The sequence below is a fragment of the Lepisosteus platostomus genome, chromosome 9 (assembly GCF_059453375.1).
Source record: "Lepisosteus platostomus isolate fLepPlt1 chromosome 9, fLepPlt1.hap1, whole genome shotgun sequence".
In the NCBI taxonomy this organism is placed as follows: Eukaryota; Metazoa; Chordata; class Actinopteri; order Semionotiformes; family Lepisosteidae; genus Lepisosteus; species Lepisosteus platostomus.
This window is the reverse complement of record NC_142619.1, coordinates 53,443,158-53,464,212: the sequence shown is the minus strand read 5'-3', so window position 1 is coordinate 53,464,212 and position 21,055 is coordinate 53,443,158. Positions and strand designations below refer to the sequence as shown.

General features: G+C 49.3%; 1 protein-coding gene across 7 annotated transcripts; it reads right to left on the bottom strand.

Moving 5' to 3' along the window:
* Nucleotides 1-1,899: 1,899 nt before the first annotated feature.
* Nucleotides 1,900-20,711, bottom strand: mov10l1 (Mov10 like RNA helicase 1). 7 transcript variants are annotated; one of them, XM_088645550.1, is made up of 28 exons: nt 20,619-20,688; nt 20,073-20,299; nt 19,335-19,444; nt 18,249-18,436; nt 18,002-18,161; nt 17,413-17,525; nt 16,913-17,100; nt 16,460-16,606; nt 15,846-16,334; nt 14,242-14,436; nt 13,407-13,521; nt 12,953-13,130; nt 12,786-12,856; nt 11,690-11,781; nt 11,519-11,577; nt 10,738-10,799; nt 10,472-10,556; nt 9,077-9,258; nt 8,049-8,195; nt 7,746-7,867; nt 6,830-6,929; nt 6,583-6,747; nt 5,202-5,375; nt 4,141-4,290; nt 3,882-3,989; nt 3,529-3,669; nt 3,141-3,232; nt 1,900-2,066 (listed from the first exon to the last, which is right to left on the bottom strand). In XM_088645550.1, the coding sequence occupies exons 3-28, from the start codon at nt 19,429-19,431 to the stop codon at nt 2,030-2,032; spliced, it is 3,657 nt and encodes a 1,218-aa protein (XP_088501676.1). In that variant the 5' UTR covers nt 19,432-19,444; nt 20,073-20,299; nt 20,619-20,688; the 3' UTR covers nt 1,900-2,029. The 7 variants fall into 7 exon arrangements, with proteins under 7 accessions (XP_088501676.1, XP_088501681.1, XP_088501675.1 ...); XM_088645555.1 differs by lacking the exon at nt 20,073-20,299 and having other exon boundaries at nt 20,619-20,711; XM_088645549.1 differs by lacking the exon at nt 20,619-20,688 and having other exon boundaries at nt 20,073-20,604.
* Between the last annotated feature and the right edge of the window lie 344 nt (nt 20,712-21,055).

Here is a 21,055-nt window from a genome sequence, read left to right as displayed (position 1 = left end):
GGGTAATTCAAGGATCTTATCCAGCCACTTCTTGAAAGAAGCTTTACTGAGAGACTGGTTTATTTGTGTAGATGACTTTGTAAGCAGATCATTTTCCCTGGGTCATATTTTCTCCTGCGGGTTGTAGCCTAACAATACTGCCACTGTAAGGGGTTGTGTGTAACAGAAGCAGAAATACTGTGTGTGTGTGTGTGTGTGTGTGTGTGTGTGTGTGTGTGTGTGTGTGTGTGTGTGTGTGTGTGTGTGTGTGTGTGTGTGTGTGTTCGAATACAACAAACTCCCTCTGGAATCAGAAGCGAGTCAGCATCTGACTCTGCTGTGTCTGGCTGGTGTTAATGTTAGCGTTAATAATGCAGGCAGCAGCATCTGTTCACAAGGGGGACGGGTCCAGACTCTCCACCCCCTGCAATCAGCTTAACACTCGGAGAAAAACAGGTGAAGCATTTGAAGAAAAGAACACCTTACCCACGGTCAAGCATGGGGGTGGATCCCTTGTGCTTTGGGGTTGTGTGGCAGCCAGTGGCACAGGGAATATTGTGTGGGTGGAAGGAAGAATGGATTCAACCCAATCTCAACAAAGTTTAGAAACTAATGCCCCACAGTCAAAATCATACCTCAAAATCAACCATGACATACTTACAGGAACAAAAGATTAAGGTTTTGGAAGGGCCTTCACAATCCCCAGACTTGAATATTATTGAAGAGCTGTGGGGAGATTTCAAACATGCAAAAAGACCTTAGAGTATTTCTGAGCTAGAAGAGTTCTGCAAAGAAAAGTGTGGGGGGGGGGGGGAAATCCTAAAGACTCTTGCCAAAAAAAATGTTCGGAAGCTGCAATGTCTGCCAAAAGAGGCATTACTAAATACTGACAGGGTCCCCAAACGTTCGTTCATGCCACATTCACCATTTTATTTTTCTCCAATATGTTAAATTCAGCGAATAGCAGTTATGCATTAAAATATGCAGCAATATCATGTTTAAGTTCATACGCTGCAGAGACTGCGTTAACTTCTTTTCACTTTGAGACTCTGTAAAACGAGCAACTTGACCAGGGATCCCCAAACGTTTGCACACAACTCTAGATGTTTATTTTCATTGCTGCTACTGCATAGTCCCATAGATGCTCATGTTCCACTTTCATTTCCCCCTAGGGGTTAATCAGTACTGTTGCTTTATTCTCGTTTACTAATGTAAAATAAAAGTATAATCGAGGGAGCATTAGAAGTGTGGAGATGCTGCTGTCGAAAGTCATCCGCCTCTTTGGCCTGACTAAACATCGGGTTTTAGATCATGCTTTTTGACTTCTTAAAATAGAACCGGTTAACTGAATGTTAAATATGCATCACCCTTATAAGGGGCAGATCAGTGGCTCTGTGGCTGAGGATCTGCACCTGCAGCTGGAAGGTTGCTGGTTCAAATCCTGTGGCCGGCGGAGGAATCCTACTCCATTGGGCCCCTGAGCAAGGCCCTTCACCCCAGCTGCTCCAGGGGTGCTGTATAAATGGCTGACCCTGCGCTCTGACCCCCAGCTTCTCTCCCTGTCTGTGTGTCATATGGAGAGCAAGGTGGGGTATGTGAAAATACAAATTCCTAATGCAAGAAATTGTATATGGCCAATAAAGTGATCTTATCACTTATCTTATAATAAGAAAGCAAACCTCTTCGCAGTTCAGCATTATGCAGAAATTATTGAGCCAGCTTCAATGTATTACTTAAAATCATGCGTTACAGAATAAAACACAGGGACAGGATTACAGTTAGAATGCTTTGGTCTAATATTTGTGATGCTGCTCCCAGCCAAGGCTTTGTTTTCCCACCAAAAGTGTTCAACTGCGGTGCCATACACAATTGTCACTAGAGGGCGCTAGTTCCTCCACAAAAAACAAACAAACGGCAAGCTTACAAGGTGACACCTCCTGCAGCATCAGATCATGTTAATTTTATTGAACAAAAACAAGACAAGTAATTCACAGTGGGTGACACAGGCCGGAAGAGATGGAGAGGGCTGGTCCTCGTGGATCCGCCTGCTCTAGGGGGTCTCTCCTGAGCCGGCTTCGGACGCAGGCCTGGAGAAACAAGCAGCTGAACGTCACTGGTATTGAAAGGGGGAGAGAGAGGGAAGGGTGACTGAACGACAAGAAAAGGGCCGAAAGGGAGAACAAGAAGAACAGGGCGGTACTGGAGAAGGAGTGTGGTGATCTGCTGGGTTATTCCCATCACCCCCGACCTGAGCCGACAGGACAGATCTGCAGGAGTGTTCAATTTTTACCATTAACTTCAGACAATACAACAGACAACATTAAGTGTCAGGTCCTTGAGAAAATGCATATGCTATGCAGTAAAAAAAAAATAGCCTAGAGGACATTCTGTAGGAGCTAAAAGGTAGCAATATCCCCATTACTGTGATCAGTAACACTATTTTTGCTTAATATTTTAAGTAAAAAAAAACTTTTGTTACAAATGAGGTTCTTTTGAAATATGCTCCATATTCTACATTTCACCACTTTGTTTTAATGCTGGAAGGGAGTGGTTAACTTTAATGAGCAGTTAAAAAAAAAAGGTTGAAGGAAGTTATTGGGCTCATTTATAGAAGGAATACCACCCAAAGAGTCTACTAGAAATTATGTATCATTCAGACATTTTCGTAAAAAGATTTACTAAATCTCCCAATTCAAAGACATAATGTGGCTAACCTATTAAAAGGAGGAGTGGAGGCAAGCTCTCATTGGCATTTCCAAATCTCCTTTATTTAACCCACAGGCCTCTCCTGTAAGATTTAACAACAAGCCAATTAAGACCGTAACGTTCTTGCTTACAAACCACTAGAGGGAAAACTCTCTACCCTTCCCTACTTTCAGGGGAAAAAAACAAAACATAAGCTCTGTAATATACCATCTTTACAAACGTAATCAAGTTTGACCGTGTGATTTGCAACATCACCCCTCCTTTGCATACATACAGTATTACCCAGCTTCTCCCGGATCAAAGACAGACGCAGCTGGGATGTTTTCAGTCTCCATCTTCTACTGTTTTAAAGCTGGGCACATAAGTTATAAAGTGGGTTATTTTCCCTTAAAAGAGGTGACTGTGGAGCTGGCTGTGTGGCGAGTCAGAACCCTGTCTGTAACCGAGACACTTGCCTGGACTGGGTCCCAAGATCGGCTGGGGCTTCGCAGCCCACAAACGCCTTGTTGTCATATGCGTACTGCAGCAAGGCATTGAAACACGGGTCCTACAGCAACACACGACAAGCACACAGGATTGTTAGAGTACAACGGCAACACATGGCCTCATAATGTCACAACACAACGATAATATCGCATAACACGCCCACAGTGGCCTACACTTGTGCTCTGAAACATAGCTGTCCCTCTATTCCTCAGCTGCCCTGGCCAACTCCAGTAACGGAGAAGAACGTTTCCGTGTGAAGTGGATTCTTTCAGCCCAGTGCGCTGAGAGGAGTATTTGAAGGGGGTGCCAGTTCAGGGTGCAGAGAGCAGTACGAAGGTGTGGGGAAGCAGGTCAGACCTTATTGAGCACGTGCGGGTTGCCCACAATGATGAGCAGGGCCTTCGGACGGGTGATTGCCACGTTGAAGCGCTTAGGGTTGGCGAGGAAGCCCAGCACGCCCTGCCCATCCTCTCCCAGCTGGTCCTCATTGGAGCGCACCTGGAGAAAACAGCCCACGATATAGCAGCGGTCGTCCTCATACAGTCACTGCATAACACACCTGGAGGTGCACACTCCACAGCACGTGTGCAGAGTGCGTGTGTGTGTGCGCGCGCACGCAACACTCACAGCCCTGAAATTCAGCCAAATACAGAGCCGCCTGTGAAACAACTGGCGCCGTTCACACCCCCAGCGCAGGGGAGGGCTGTTACCGTTGAGAGGACGATGACCAGGAACTCCTGCCCCTGGAACTCCTCCACCGAGCCCACCTTGATCTCCATCAGCCCCACGCGCTGCAGCAGCACCCGGATCTTCTCCACCTGGGAGAGGCAGAGGCGCACAACAGCCCCCCCAAAAAAGGAAGAGACCGTTATCTCCACATTTTTTTGTTTCAACCACTATTTTCTTCTCAGCAAAACCTTCTCTAGAGTAACGGAGTGCGTCTGTAGATAAGGCAGGGACAGACCCTACCTGCTTCTTGTAAGGGGTGATGATGCCAATGTCAGAGGGGGCGATAGGTCTGTAGAGCCTCTTGGCCAGCTGGCAGCAGTACAGCATCGCCTGCACGGCCTCCGCAGGGTTAAACCAAGACGGATTACTGCCCTCCCGCATCTCAGTGCCCTGGGAGGCAGAGAGGAAACAGGGAGACGAGCACCACCTGTCTCGATTTAAACGGTTGGAATATAACATCCCTAGTGACGTCTCCGATTTATTGTAAAATGGAGGCTGTGCTATGAGGGCCATTAAACTGAGCCTGATTAAACTTAAATAATGTTAAATATTTTGAATAAGTTGAGCTTGAATGTTGGAAGAAGACCGCCTTCATAAATAATTTTTTACATTTATATAGCGCTTTTCTGGACACTCTACTCAAAATGTTTTACAGGCAATGGGGGCTCCCTTTAACCCCCAGCACCGACGTGCAGCCCCACCTGGATGATGTGACGGCAGCCATAGTGCTCCAGTACACTCCACACACACCAGCTCTCAGTGGGGAGGAGAGCAGAGTGATGAAGCCAGTTCACAGATGGGGATTATTAGGAGGCCATGACTGGTAAAGGCCAGGGGGGAATTGGGCCAGGATACTGGGGTGACACCCCTACTCTTTTCGAGAAATGCCCTGAGATTTTTAACAACCACCGAGTCAGAAACTCGTGTTTAAGTCTCATCTGAAGAATAGAGCCTTTTTCTTTTTTTACAGTATACCATCCTTATCACTATACTGGGGCATTAGGACCCACACAGACCGCAGGGTGAGCGCCCCCCCGTGGCCCCACTAACACCTCTTCCAGCAGCAACCTTAGCTTTCCCAGGAGTCTCCCATCCAGGTACTGACCAGGCTCACACCTGCTGAGCTTCAGGGGGCAACCAGGTGTGAGCTGCAGGGTTGATATACCTCCTGGAAACACGTTTCTTAGTTCCAATTGCGAAGTTTAAATTCTGCAATCAAGTCCTAAAAAAATTCCCATGACCCCTACGCCGCTGGCGTGGAGGAGCCAACGCCAGAAGAGGCGTTGACCAGCCGCCCTCACCCTGACCCCGTGGAACAGCAGCGGGAAGCCCCGCGCAGGCAGGCGGCTCCAGTCGCTCAGCGAGTTGACGACCGCAGGGTCGGCGCACGCGACCAGCTCCTCCTTGTAGAACAGGCGCGACGGCAGGGTCAGCAGGGCCTCGTGGGAGCGGTAGTTACACACCAGCTTCGTCACCTGCCGGGGGAGGGAGAGAGAGAGAGGGGGGGGGGCGACGGGTCACGTGCCGCCGAGGGACACCCCGTCAACCACACCCAACCTCAACTGGAGAGCGGGAAACGGACTGGGGGGCGGGGAGTGCACGGACAACCAGAGGGCATTTCACAGGGGTGAGAGGGGGCAGCTGATCCCATACAGACGATAAAAGCTGAAACACTGCCACTCGGAGAGCTGAATCTTAAAGCTCGGGGTCAATTCAGGTACGAGCCACGTCAGGCACTCTGAACAGGACGTGCTTCGCTCCCCAGAACCTACAGAGCGGAGCTCTCCCAATGTTTGGGCTACAGGTGGGTGCTCAAAACTGCAACAGGCTCAGAACCGCTCAGCTATGCAAGTGCTCCATCTTGTGGTGCTAGAAAAAAAAAAAGGGGGAACAGAGATGGAGAGACTGAAAGAGATGATACAGCGTCCAGCCTCAATGTCTGCTCCAGGAGGGATCCAGCTTCCTCTAGCTATCGATTCGTCCGGAGCCCCTCAATGATACAATGGACACCGTTTGCGCTATTTCACCGATCCATTTATTAGCAGAAAGACACTCAGTCTTTTTCTTGGCGAGGACCACGGCAATCTGCAGACTACCCCTGTAGCGACACCCGTCCTCCACAGGGCACACGTTCACAGGCAATTCAGAGACACTAATTAGCCAGCCATTGCGTCACTGGAAGGTGGAAAGCAAACCAGACCAGCTGGCAAAAAAAAACAAACAACTCAAGGCTCCCTTTACCATTACAAACAACTAAAAACTGCAAGCCAAGCGATCAGCTTGCTTTTATTTCCAGCTTTATTCTTCATTTCCCCAAATTGAACCAATCACGGCTTTTCTGCTCCAATTTAACCCTTTGTATAGGTCTCCAAGAAGGTGACAATTTAAAGAGACTTAACACGTAACAATTTAAAGAGACGTAAGTGGACAAGAGCCACTTTCCGTTTTCAATCATCTCCGCTCAAAGTCAAGAGCGGCAAGGTGAACGATTATATTGTAATCGTTATATATTATAACGATTATATATTATATTGTATTATATAATTATATATATTGATATATTATATTGTTCAAGGACGCCGACTGCCCAGCTAGGAGTGGGCCGCAGCTTCCTGGGACTTGACTTTGAGCGGACATGACTGATCAAGAACGGAAATGTGAGCCCCCCGAGGCTTGACCCACCAGCAGAGGGTTGTAGGCGGCACCCTTCCCATAACGCTGCTCATCCCGGAGGTACAGGGGGCGCTCCATCAGCCGCTCCAGCAGAGACACCCCCAGCCCGAAAGCGGAGGCCAGCCGGGACTTCACCACGGGGCCCAGCTGGCAGGGGTCACCCGCCAGAACGATCTGGGGACACGGAGAGGGTGAGGGTGGGACACAAGGGAGGCGGGCGGGTGTAGGTTCGAGAAGGTGTCGTCTGCTCCCTAACCTGCCCGTCCCGTTCCGACAGCAGCCCGAGGGGGATCAGGATCTCCGGTTCGCTGGCTTGGCCCGCCTCGTCTATAAACACGTGAGTGAAGTGGCCCACCCTGAGGAAAAACAGAGTGAGGACACTCAGAATCCAGTTCGGGATACCGCTGATGAAAACTGCTTCATAAGTGTTTCATAAAAGAAAATCTTCTCCCTCCATCTCTTAGATCCAGCCTGCCTCTGAATGTCCCCTCTGACTCTCTTTCTTCACACATCTCTCTCTCTCTCTCTCTCTCTCTCTCCCTCCCTCCCTCCCTCCCTCCCTCTGTTGCCAGCAGCTATATCAACCCTTCAGCTCAAAGCTGGCAGCCCACTGAGGCTCAGCAGGTGTGAGCCTGGTCAGTACTTGGATGGGAGACTCCTGGGAAAGCCGAGGTTGCTGCTGCTGCACGAGGTGTTAGTGGGGCCAGCAGGGGGCGCTCCCCTCGTGGTCTGAACAGGTCCTAATGCCCCAGTATAGTGATGGGGACACTATACTGTAAAAAGAGGCTCCATCCTTCGGATGAGACATAAGGACAAAGTCCTGACTTTCATTAGGACCGTGGTCATTAAAATTCCCAGGGCGTTTCTTGAAAACTATAGGGATGTTTCCCTGGTGCCCTGCCCAAATTTCCAATTGGCCTTCACCAATCATGGCCTCCTAATAATCTCCATCTGTGAACTGGCTTCATCACTCTGTTCTCCTCCCCACTGGTGCACTATGGCTGCTGCTGCATCATCCATGTGGGACTGCACATTGGTGGAGTTTGAAAGAGGTCCCCATTACCTTTAAAGTGCTTTGAGTGGAGTATCCAGGAAGTGAAAGGAATTATTAACCCACTGCCCAGCCCCCATCTGGAGAACTCTGCCAGCTACACCCCTCCGCCCCACAGTACCGCAGTCCTATCTGGTACAGCATGCCGGCGGACGAGCAGGTGGAGATCACCACACGGTGGAACGCAGCCTGACGCACATCCTCTCCGGCTCGGCAATAGGACCGCAACACCTCTGCGACAGACTGAGAGGGAGGAGGAGGAGGGGGGCAGGAGCTTAGACATCTGAGGCTGCAAATATCTGCTGCTCCTGAGCAGACGGCAGGGTTAGGGTTAGCACGTTAGTACGGAAAAGATTCAAGCGTTTCGCACCCGTTTGGTTTCTACTGCTAGGAATAAAGCGATTCAGTTTGCAGATGTAGTTACCTCCTCTAGCCTGCAGGTGGCGTTGAGGCGCACCAGGCTGCCGCCCTGCAGGAAGCCGCTGTAGTGCAGTCGAGTGCAGAGCAGATCGGCCGCGCTGTTCGAGGGCGTGCACACCAACACCCGGCTGGAGGGGAGACGGTGATGAACCTGAACCGGGACAGAAGGAGAGGAGTCTAGAGCTCCTGGATGGAGGACTGATTACAGGAAAAAACTGGGAACAAACTAAGTTTGAACGACTGGCCTAGGGGGGTAGGCGAGCCACTGCGTTAATCGTTTGAGTTTAGAGTCACCATTAATTTAATACGCATCCACCCAATTTGAAATTGCCAATAACATCGTCACTCCTTGGCTCAAAGTGACGAGGTCTGTACAAACATGGGGAGAACCAAGACCGAGCACACAGGCTCTTCCAACCCAACCTTCTGACACACCACACAGTCGGCAGCAGCACACAGGAGGTTCAGAGGCGGCCGAAGGACAAACGCGTGCATCACCGTCACTGCAGGCAACTGGCAAACACCTTGCACTACAGGCAAATGCGCTTTAACGAGAATAATTCCCTGACTTTATACAGCACCTTTCGTCTTGCAGGACCTCACAGTGCCTACATTCATGAGGGGGATCCACCACACGCACCACTGAAGGGAAACGGAGCTAATTAGAGCCAATTAAGCCAATACTGGATTCAATGATGAGGGGTTGACACCTCTACTCTTTCAAAAAGGACGCTCATCTTTAATGACCAAGTTATTGGTGGCATTCAAAGCTCTGTGCCTTCTACAGCACACTGTCCCTGGTCACCACAGGGGGGCATCGGAACCCCTCACCCAGAAGGATGAGTGCCACCTGAAGGATGGACCCAGTCACCACACTGGGGCATTGGGAATCCTACCAAACTCATCCACCAGCAGCGCAACCATCCCAACCAGGCTGGAACCCGCTTAGCGCCAGAGACCCGGCAAGATCAGGTTACAGGGTGGGAAAAGCTGCTGCTCTTACGGTCGAAATGCAACCCGGCCAGCCCGTACCTGGAGGATGGCCTCGATAAGCGTGATGGTCTTGCCAGTTCCCGGGGGGCCGAAGAGGATGTAAGGCATGGGGCGACACTCTCCCACCAGGATCCGCTTCACCGCCTCCCGTTGCTGGGGGTTCAAGGCCGGATTAAAGAAGCAGCCTGGGCTCGGCACTGGGCGAGACTGAGGACAGGAGTCTAGGAGAGAGAGGAAGAGAAGACCACCATCCGTGTTAACGTCTGCTTCCGCCCGCTTCAGAGCTACTGCACTGCTCCAGCGCCGTGTTGTGATGGGGCTGCAGATCGACCGAACCGTCATCACCAGAGACGGATTAAGGAAATTACAAAATCCACAGGAAGCCCTGCTCCAACATATTAACAATCATCATAAGAACAACGACAATGATGCAAACATCCGCAAGTCATTTTAAAGTGCAGTACCACCAACACCGTGACACCATTCATAAAAGAACAGGTAAAGGTTTATTCCATGCTGGGAGGAAAAGAACAGAGACAACGTTTCGGCTGTGGATCCTTCTTCAGGTGTCAGAAAACTGAGTCTTTTCCTTTCAGCATGGAATAAACCTTTACCTGTTCATTTCCAGCCGACGCAGCTACCTACTTGAAAACAATTCATAAAAGACAGCTACAAGAGCACATATGTAACACAGTGCAGCCACTAGTCAGTTATTCAAACTGGGATTTTGCTAGTTTTCTGGCTTGTGTGTGTAAAGTTGCTTTACCTAGCTGCAGTGCCAGTGGATTCATTATAAAGTTTGCTAGTCTGAAGTGTCACACCCCAGAGGGGCTATCCACTTCATCACCCTGTCTGCCATACGCATTATCTTAAGAAGGAACTGTTTATTGCAGGGATTCATCCAAACCTTTCACATCTTTTTTCCCTTTCCCTACCCAAGCTTTCTCGTTCAATTCCTAGGCCAATCACCTCACCTAATTTCCATGCTTTGACTTAATTTACAGGCAAAGGTTAGTAGGCTCAGAATGGCTCTGAGCAAGTCTGCAAATGTACTGGTTTATCTGCTTAACCATGCAAAATGTTTTACAAAAAAGTTTAGTGTTGGCTATTCACACATGTTAAAACATGAAATGCACATCTCTGTTGAGAAAACAGATGTTTGAAGTGATGTGTAAGTGGCTTGCAGTATATGCTTTGACTATGCCTGACAAAATTATAAAAAAAATTTATGTTCACCTTAAAAGTTAAATGTAGTAAACTAGAGAAGCACTGTATAGTATATAATTTCCTTACAGGTAACTAGTGGTGAGGGAGAATGCACATTTGACCTGCCATGTGGTATATGTTACCGTAGTACAGTGCTATCATTTCTGGTGAATGGCAGGGCCATCCCTCCCCAGACTGTCCCAGTAAGTGAGAGTGAACGTTAAGCACCTGTCTTTGTCTGAGTCGCCACGGAAACCATGTCCATGAGGAGCATCCTGACATCTCGTCCATCGCTCTGGGATGTCCCTTGGTCCTGGCAGAGAGAAAGATGAAGTAGGGAGGCCCTGGGAACTTCTCCAAATCCCTTCCTCTCCAGGTGCCCTGAAACCATCCTCCTTTTACGCCCACCACCACCACCACCACATCCCTTCACCTCCATGGAGGCCTGGCACTATCCCCCGCCTCACCCCCTGCGTGGCCTCTCTGCTTCCTACCTCCTCCTCCCAATCTTCATTCCACTGGGGGGGCTGGAGCACGACACTGCTGGGGAAAAGAACTGCAGAGCGAGAACAGTTGGAGGAAAAGGAGGAACGATATTCCGTGAAAACCATAGAACAAAACTTCCAACCTAAACTGGGGAGGGGGTCTTAATGCTGGTCTTCACACACCACCGCCCCTCCTGGTTTTCCTTTCAGGTGAAAAATACATCCTGTCCATCCCTTCCTTAAACGAGGGCCCTATAAACGAGGTCTGCTCCGAGACCCAGCAAGTGGTAGAGTTAGTGCTAATTTCTAACTCCACACTGTTTAAATAACTCCTAATAACGCAAACCATCAACAAATAAACCCACTTAATGAGCAAAAAAAAAAAGACATTACTTAGTGAAACTGTAGTGGTGTAAGGAGTAAGAAGTGGTTTGCCAAAGAAAGGAGGAAACCCACTCCAGTTTTTGTTCGCATTGCCTAGTTTCCACCACGTGCAAGTTTATTACATCTGCTTATTTATCCACAATGAATATTTCCATACGCGTTTGTAAAAGTGAAGAGTGAAGATGTGTCTGCTGCAGAACAGACTGAGCCGGGGAGACCAGCGAGGACGCTTCTCCAGAAGGCCCCTCTGTTAAAGCCGCGAGAGAAACGCCAGGCATGGGCATGAAGACACTGACCATCAGCGGCCATTTCACTTTCTCTCTGAAGCCCCAGGAGGCGTCACTGTGCAGGGAAAGGCCTGAACTTTGGGTCTCGGGTGGATAATTCCCTCATCGTAATGTCTCACCTGTCTCCCCCAGGTGTCTGGACTGCTCCAGCGCACAATGACAGCGGCGCATTGTCAGCCTGGAAATAAACACGGGTTCATCACAAGGCACTGCTCGCGCACGGGACCCGAAGTTGGGCAAGAACATGCACATGCTCGGGTCTTCCCCACCTCCTCTCGCCGGTCTGTTACCTGTTGAAGGTGAACTCGACATCCAGCGGCTCTCCAATGTAACTGCGCTGGAAATCGCAGTTCACCCTGAGAGTCAGATCCTCCTCACTGATCTACAAGGCAATGCAGCTGGCTAAGAGGCCAGACTCCGTACAGGTTCACCACAGTATCGGAGATCACAGTTTACTGTATATGGTCAGACCCCCCCCACCGTGCAATTTAAAATTAATTTTATTAATATTAAACATGGAAATGAGACTTGCGTTATGGATGGAAATCACAAGGTCTTGAACACACTTTTAATTTAACATCCATTAAATCAACATCAATTCAAAGCACACCATATTCCTTTTAATTTACTCAAATTGATTCAATAAACAGGATATTTCTGGTCTCTGCTCCCTAAATCTCAATTTCAAATATAATCACTATGATAAATGGAGTTGAAATAAGTTATGAATTAAGAGCATAACATACATAAAGTGGCCTCTAGACTAAATTTTGAATCAGCCACAATTGCAATAGCAAACTTTCCAGAGCTGCTAATGTTTCACAGTTTTATTGGTAAGCATCCAAAGGCGCTGTATAAATAAAATGTTTCATTTCAATGCCTGAGTGATGAACACAAATCTCAAATGAAAATCTCCAATGACAAACTTTTACAGCACCCCACAAAGCTACTGAACAATTTGACCGAGGTTTTAACGGAAAGAAATGCTAAAACAGTTCTTAAAGACTGATTAACATCGTACAGTTTTAAGGAAATTAGTACAGAGGAAAATAACTGAAAAAATCATTCTGTATCAGGATCTACTGTATAAAAGCTGGTTTAATAGCTTTCAAATTGTTAGTTATTACAAGAATATTATTAATAGGTATTTAAACCTAACATACCTCGAATTCTCAGATAACAAGAAATGATTATTGAAAGGAGACTAAATGCTTCTGCACTGCGTTTACAGTAACACAGATCCCGTTCTGATGGAAACCTCACGATCTTAAACCGACAAGCAGAAACGGTGGCGAGGCAGACGCAGGAAGCCGAGAACGTGACCCTGACGTGACGTTGGCTAGACGTCAAAACTCGGCACACCCCCCCCCCAAGCTGTGTTCGTACCTCCGTGACGTAGGCAATGTACTCCACCTGGACCCCCCCGCTCAGCAGCTTCTTCAGCAGGACCTTGTCTCCTGCGGGGAGGCGGACACACAGTTCCTGTCACAGCGCGGCGGACACATCGGCCTCCGCCGCAGCCCGCCGAGCGCCTCCCTCCGCCCGCTACTCGCCTACGGTGACGCTGGGCCGCCCCTCGGCCACGCCGGGCACCTCCAGCTGCAGGTGATCGCCGCTCTTCCTGAGGATGGCGCCTCCGAGGCTGAACTCCTGCAGCTCCCTCTCCGCCTTCAGCTCCTCCAGCCACAGCAGGACCGAGAACCGTGGCTGCAGGGTCTCCATGGACAGGGGCTGGGGCGGGACATCGGAAAGCGTCACGCCCGGCGTCATGCTGCTGGCCGTTCCGTCTCCCCTTCTTTCCTTCCCTGGCTCTCCAGTCGAACCCGATCTCTTCGCCCCAACGCTTTTTAATGGACACCTCAAACGGAAGACCTGTACCCCCCGTTCAGATTTTTACCCACCCCACCACAGGACGCGTCGGAAGCAAAGGGGAAGTCAAGGGGTTGATGGGAGTCTGAAACAGACGGACAGACTGACGACCAGCGAGAAAAGGAAGGATCCCCCCACCTGCCCCAGCTCGGGGTGCGCCACCAGCACGTCGCCGCTCGCCCGCACACAGTCCCGCAGCCGCTGAGGCACCGGGTAGTGGCCCAGGAAACTGGGCAGGTGCCGCCTCAGGGTCCTGCGGGCAGACACAGCCGCGGGCGTGACTCGAAACGCAGCCACAGTCGATGACCTTCACACCCTAGTGGTGAACAGCGGGCCACTCAGACGACTTAAAAGGCACGTAAACCTTAAAGCTCAATTTCAACGAAGAAAGCTTCAAGCGTGTTGAGACGTACTGTATACTTATGCGATCCACCCAGTGGAGCTGCTGTTACTTTAACAGCACAAGACTCAATCCCGATTACCCGAACCAGGTCCCCTCACGGGGGACTCTAAGATTCACAAACTATAATGCCTTGCAAAACTGTCTTTTTTTGGGAGCAGGTTTGCAATACTTTTTATAGAATTACACTAGGTGATCATGTTTTTTAGAAGAATTTGAAAGGTATATAAAAAGCCAATTTCAAGGAGGACTGCATCAGGCACAGAGAGATGTACGTCTATTATTTGGACACAGTTTAAAAGGCTCTCAACCGAAGTCAGACACCTTGGAGTGCTTCTGTTTTCATGATTAGGACTACTAGAGAATAAACTGCTGCTCCCAGTGCATGATACCATTTAGTCTAATAACCTGCTTCAAGACGGCTGCCAGCAACCTCAAAGGGATTCAGAGCCACATTCTCTTTTAATAAGTTATTCACATGCTACAGTCCAGCACTGGACCACCATCTTCCTAACAAACGCTTGGGCTCCCAGGTGGCGAGGCTCAGCGCGGGAGGCAGGGTGCCGGACTCACCGCGACGGGGCAGGTCCAGGCAGGACAGTGAGGGTCTCGGCGCCCCTTGCTCTCAGTGCTGGCTGGGCCGGGCAATACGGTGACGCCGGCTGCAGCAGACTCTCCTCCACGCTGCCGACTCGGGCCTGCAGGCGCCTCTTGATGGTGAAACCGGGGAAGTGCAGCAGGAGGATCTCCGTACAGCGGCCCAGGCTCCTGGGAGGAGGAGGGCCCAGCGTCAACGCGCAACGCCGTACCGGGCCGGGACCCGGCCGGTTTCAAACCAGCACCCGGGTCTGGACGGTTCAGTTTCGAAACACGGCAGATCGTCACGGGCAACTGGGCACCAGGCAGCAGCGGCTTAGTTATTTCAAGGGGAAACTGGGGATTTCTAAATACCGCGATTTGTGAATTTCTTATTCAAAACGTCCGCCATCAGTAAGCATCATGTGAAAGGACACAAACATGAAAAAAGGACTGCCGACTTACTGAATCTTTACAAGTGCATGGATTAATTATTTGAATGCTGGATGTGCAAATGCTAACCACATTCACCAGAAACTAGGAAAAATTGTCAAACATAGGATATAAAACTGACCACTTTCCATGCAACTTGGTCACAGCGATTAAATCACTGGAAACCCAAAACTTTCAACACATGCCAAGAGATGTTTTGAGGTCTTGAAGTATACTGCAGCCACTTGACTCTCCCTGCCGATGTGAATTCTCCCCAATACGATCAGTAGAGAAACTGGAAACTTTTAATTCTTAGTTTTTCCGAGTCATTAATGGCAGCTTTAATCTTCTGATATATAAAAAATATATATTTCTTATCCAATTACTGCAGTCAGAGTTAACAGTACAATAGTCATCAAGAAAGGTGAAATTACTGGTTAACATTTGTCTTAAATACCTAAAATATTTCTATGCATTTCTTTCGGTTTAAGGAATAATCCGCCCTGTCCAGAGTGGTCTAGTTAGGACAACCCAACAGTCATCAGCAGGTTGTACTCCTGCACACAGAAACTCTGAACCTCAGGGTCACAATCCTTGCTGTGCTCCCCAAACGGGGCTGAATGGAACTGATGAAGGCAGACTTTAGATCGCTTCTAGTATGGATTTCAATGTAAGATCACACCTACTGAACACTTGAAAAAGAAAATAAAATCCACAAAAGTACATTACTCAGCTGCACTCGCCTTCGACGTCTTGCTGAAAAACCTTGGTGGAGCTCTTGGGTTCATCACGCCAACTGGTGTGGCTTGGAGAGCAAACTCAAACCTGACTGGTCTATGCCAATTCCAAGAGCATGGAAACCACGGCAAAGCTCCAGAAACCAGATCCCATTACAAATGGGAATTTTTATCATTTTTTGCACCTCATTAACGTAGTTTCAGTAAAATTATAAACAACGATTAAGCAAAAATACTGCTGCTTGGCATAGATTCAATAGAAGCCGCTCTGAAGTTTTGACGAGACTGATCTCTGCCATTTTAAAGGGGTTCCTGCTGCCTGAAAACGAGATGCCCGCAGGACTACCCAACCTAGTTTTAAATTTTACAGGGACAGAGACAAGTGAACGGACAAACGCACCAAAAGGTGGGAGAGCACCAGCGGAATCTCACCTGGCCTGGCACCGCACTGAAACGCACACTCTCTGTCCCGGAGGGATCGCGATCTCGCTCCTGGTGGTCCCCGCTGGCTCCGCCTCGTCAGGACCGGCGCTGAGCTTTTCACACACCCTTCCCCCCGGCCCCTGGTCCAAGGCAGGCGGCCCTCCCCCTCCTTCGACCTCCTCCCGGGCTGCCCCCTCTCCACCACCTGGAGGGCCCGGGAGACGGAGAACCGGGTACGGGCACTGCCCTCCTCCGGAGATTGAGCACGGCGGCCTGAGCACCGAGCCCAGGTAGGGTCTGCGGAGGGGACCGTAGCCCCCGAGAAAGCCCTGGCGCTGGGGCAGATGTCCCATATGGACGGGGCCACTAGGGGGCGACGGAGTCTCCATCTCCTGGGGCACAGTTTCTTCTCTGGGGAAGCAGAGCGTGAACTGGCCCTCAGGGTCCCTGCCTGCGAACTCGCAGCCCTGAAGGTGCCGAGTCTCTGTGCCCTTATTCCTGAAAGACAGCGAGCGGTCAGAGGGAGAGGGGGAATAAAAGTAGAAAGAGGAGCAGCAACTAGGTGGTAACAGGAGAGATGGCGAGGAAAGCAGGAGTACGAAGCCAACATCGGAGTCACTCACTCTATCCAGACCTGCAGCGCCCTGCCCTGACCCAGAAGCAGCCTGCCGAAGTCCGTGTCGGTGCCGACCTCGAGATCCCCCTTGTTCAGCAGCAGGCTCTGGTTCTCCCACTCCGGAGCAGGCTGGACCGGGGACCTCGCACACGCGCTACAGGAAAAGCGGCCGTGTTAGACCGCCACACGGACATGACACAAAACGCACTCACTTGGGACAGCTGCAGGCCGTCTCGTTTTATGAACGTTAGAACAGTTACAAACAAGAGGAGGCTGTTCGTCCCATCAGACAGTCAGTGGTCCATCAACCCAAGGGTCTCCCCCGGCCACTCTCAAATCAGGGTATCGGCCTCAACAACATGGCTGGGCAGCATTTTTCATGCTATAATGGATGGCTTCAGAATTAACCGGGAAATAAGCGAAAAATGGTGTAGAGGGGCCGTTATGATGGGCTTATTACCTGCGGTCGCTAGGCGCCATGCACAGGGCCCTCCAGCAGTACATCGACTGGGAGCTCTCCACCACCACCACAGTGACCAGGTCGCCAGCGCCGGGCGTGTACTGGTCTGGCAACAGGAGGGAGTCCAAGGTGAAGAAAACCTTGTCGTCCACCACGCCGGTACGCCCATGAACACTGGACACGGACACCTGAGTGAGAGAGGGGCTAATAAACACACTGCCGTATATTAGGACCGCACTGGCTACGATTACATGGGGGGAGGTGACAGAGAGAGGGACTTCAGGAGGAATCTGAAGTCTCAGATACTGAAGACAGACCATGGGGGGGGGCGAGAGAAAAGAGAGAGAGAGAGAAAAGAGGTACAGGGTGAGGACAGACAATTGTAGTTTATCGGGCACTCTAGACAGGCCACAGCTCATTCGTAACAGTTCATGCAAAGGGAGAAATGACGGGGAATGGGCAGAAAGAAGTACACGGACAGGAGCAGAGGGCAGACTGACCTGGTCTATCCGATGGTACCGCAGTGGGGCAACAGACTTGGCCTGACTTGCCCACTGGGTTTGGCTGACGAAGTACTGAGCTTGTACCCAATCTCCCTTCACGGGCTTGAACCCTGGGCACACGACAGGGACACCAGTCAGGCCCTACTGTACGGCACACTGAAGCACGCCAGGCTTTACAAGCACAAGGCCCTGGCACATACATAGTGTAAGCCACCAGGTGCTGGATCCAACACTTCATTAGCATAATTGCAAATGCAACAGCAGACTGCAAGGACAAATGAATGGAACTGCTCTGCGACGGACCCCATCCATCCATTTTCTAATCCACTTTATCCAGAACGGGACTGCGAGGGAAGCCAGAGCTTCTGGGTGGGGTGTGCCAGGAGGGGACGCCAGTCCATCACAGGACACACACAGACCCAAACGCACACTCACACCAGGGGCAATTATCCCAGAAGCCCATTAACCCACCAGCCTGTCTTCGGAGTGCGGGAGGAAACCGGAGTGCCCGGAGGATAATAAATGGGTTATGTATCTGTGTGGTGCACACGTATAGAATATAAACACACGGCAAGACGGGTCTCACCATCGCACAGCGCCTGCTGGGGGAAGTAGGTAGTGCGATTGATGAACCCGCCCTCCCGCTCGCATGAGGTCACCATCCCAATCAGAGACTTGAGCGGACTGGTTTCGGAATCGACCGCCTTGCCCCCGGCCTCCTCCCAGGAGTCTGTGACCCGCTCCACCTGCGGGAGAAGAAAGGCCGCTCGGGGCAGGCTGGCCGCGGATGGCGGTCAGCGAGGGCGTGTCGGACGCGCCCCCCCCCCACTCACCTGCAGCGCCCTCCAGCCCCCCGCGGCGCGGTCTCTCACGGCGACGGCGCGCACCTGGTCCCCAGCGCCCACGGACAGGCCGCCCAGCACCTCGGCGGCCGTGAAGCACACGAGCTCGTCGATCAGGCCGTAGTCCTGGCACAGCCGCGTCACCACTCCGCTGTGGAGGTGCCGGATCTCCTCCACGCCTGCGGCACAGCAGACGAAAACATTTCGCTAAACTTGATCAAAGACAAAAACCGGCGGCGATACTACAGAAAGAGATTTACACGGCAAATTGATGTTTAATAAGAAAATGAATTAATTTACACGAATAAAAATTAAAAAAAAAGTGTTTGTTAGTCCTGTGGGGTGTTCGGAGCAAAATAATATAATAATAAGATTAATATTATTATTATAATATAATAATAATATAATGTTTCAGAAAGAAAAATGCATCGCCGGATCTCCTCCACGCCTGCGGCACAGCAGATGAAAAGAAACACCCTTACACGAGGATGAGACACAGTCCTACTAAAAAACCTCAATAACGTTAAAAACGGAACGTTATTGAGAGAAACGTTACATTTAAAAAAAAAAACAGACAGCTGAAACAGTAGAAAGGGGTGTGGGCCTCTAGGACCACGACTCACCTACCATGTCCAAATGCATTTTACTTGATTTCAGTATAGCATAACACCACTGCAGTCACCTTTACAACATTAAGAATTATAGTTTAACGTAATAGGAATGGCCATTTTAGAGACTTTTCCCAAGAAAGGTAAAAAGAAAATAAAGTTAAAAGCAAGTGAAGGTTTTGGAACATGTAAAACATTTTGACCCCTTCACGCAAGTTATTGGTGCATTTCTCCGACATCCCAGTTTTGCCGCACTTTTTAACAGACCCGTGGAACAGTGATCCTCATTCCTGGTCTTGGAGAGCTAGAAGGAATTTTGGTTTTCATTATACCTGTGCTCTTACTGGATTCATTGAATGGCATGCTGACTTGGAAGGTCCAAACCACATCTGCATCTTTGCTGAAGATGTCAAATTAGCTGCAAACACACCAAGTGTGAACCTCAGGAAGTTTTGCATCTACAACTTACCAGAAGTGATCAGTCCTTCCTCACCTTCCTCTTCCTCAGCCTTTCTCCACAGTGGGGCCAGCAGCTTGGCCACCAGGGACCTCGCTACTGTCACCATCTTAACACGCTGCCTGCAACACAGGTCCTCAACACAATCAGCAATATCCCACCTCCTACTACAACGTACATTTCCAAATATCACGCTCCTCAGATCTACAGAATAATACTTAAAACGCATACTGGATAGTCTTTGATTCAAACAAATGGAGCTTTTAAACACCAAGACAGTTAAAACGTTTTAGAGCTTAGTTTATGGAGGTATTAACTAATGGTAGTGTAAACGTTTCAAAATACAAAAAAAAGATCGTATTGAAGAAACGGTTTAGTTTGTTCATTTTCTTTATGGAACTAACGTAAACGATTTGATTATGCACTTAAATGACTACTTATTAAAAGCTAACGTTTTTTTTGTTACTTAAAGCAGCGTGGGAAAACTCTCGGGGAGCAACATCTTGTTTTGGCAAAACAAAGTATGTCTAACCAAGCCATTTTTCACGCCATCTTGATCATGACAATATCAAATACCACTATGTGAAGTCTCGTTAACCAGACACGAAATGGAACGGTTTTATCCGCAAATTAACCATCGTTTTTCCCTAGAGCAAACGCGTTTTTTAAACAACTGCGGGTCTCCGGTGTTGGAGAGGTGCAAGAGGTGAACTGACCCCGGGTCCGGCTGGATTATGTGAAAACACAAACCTGAAGCGGGAAACACTCGGGTCAACGAGATCCCTGTGAGTTTAGCGAAACAGACAAATTTGCAAAACAGCCCTTTAATTACTTGCCCTGTCTTCTTGCCAGTCGGAGGCGGCGTATCTTTATATATGCCGGACACAAGCCTCTTCGCCTTCAACCTCCACGCACACTCGTGACCCCGCCGCTCAACCTACCTCAGGCCCACAGGGGGGAGCGGAGATTCTTGGGGGCTTAAAATAAAATAAGGTTTTAAGTTTAAAAGTAATAAAGAGCAATTACGTGGAGGTGCCAGCCTTCAGATGCTGGTGTTTCGTGTGCAGTGAAATAAGCACTGGTGGGCTCATACGAGTTTCAGAAAGAAAAATGCATCGCATGTCGCATTCGCTTTTGCTGCTAGCTCACGTTTTCTCGGGCGAATTTAAAGTTTTAATTGCGTTTAGGCGCTGTAATCAGTCCAGTGAATGAAATCCAGCGGACACATGACCTTTAGGCTAAAGAGGCGCCAAACGTCGTAATTTAATAAAACGCTTCGCATAGGTCTTTAGTTACCGGGCCACAGGCGGATTAAGCCCCGTCGACAACGTGAAAGTCTTGTGGTCGCAACTACGGTATTTGCACAAGTGGTATGAGAGATCATTTACGGCTTGCACCGACCCTGCAACAATGAAGTTAATTAATGGTTATTTTTGTATTAATTATTTAATTTATTACGATATCAAAATCTTAAAGCAAAATGACTATTAAAATCGCATAAGGTCTTCCATGTCTGTGTTATGAACTTCAAATTAGGCCTCCGCAGGCTTTTTATTATTTTAACAACTTTGACTCTTTTAATACTTCTTAGTGAGAGAATACATTCCCATTTAAGCAGTCTTACCAATACTCTATCACAACTATTAGAGGAAAACAGAACAATAATGTCCAACATTTATTTTCTCTAGGTTGGACTACTTCCAACGGTGTCCACTCCTGGTCCCAGAGGGCCA

What these genes read in the sequence shown, in the direction of transcription:
- mov10l1 (XM_088645548.1), bottom strand. Translation starts at nt 20,443, where the DNA reads ATGCGATGCATTTTTCTTTCTGAAACTCGTATGAGCCCACCAGTGCTT. An exon ending in GTCGAGTTCACCTTCAACAG is followed by an intron (nt 11,578 to 11,689) that starts GTAACAGACCGG and finishes GTTTATTTCCAG; the next exon opens with GCTGACAATGCGCCGCTGTC. An exon ending in GATCTTGGGACCCAGTCCAG is followed by an intron (nt 2,067 to 3,140) that starts GCAAGTGTCTCG and finishes TTGTTTCTCCAG; the next exon opens with GCCTGCGTCCGAAGCCGGCT.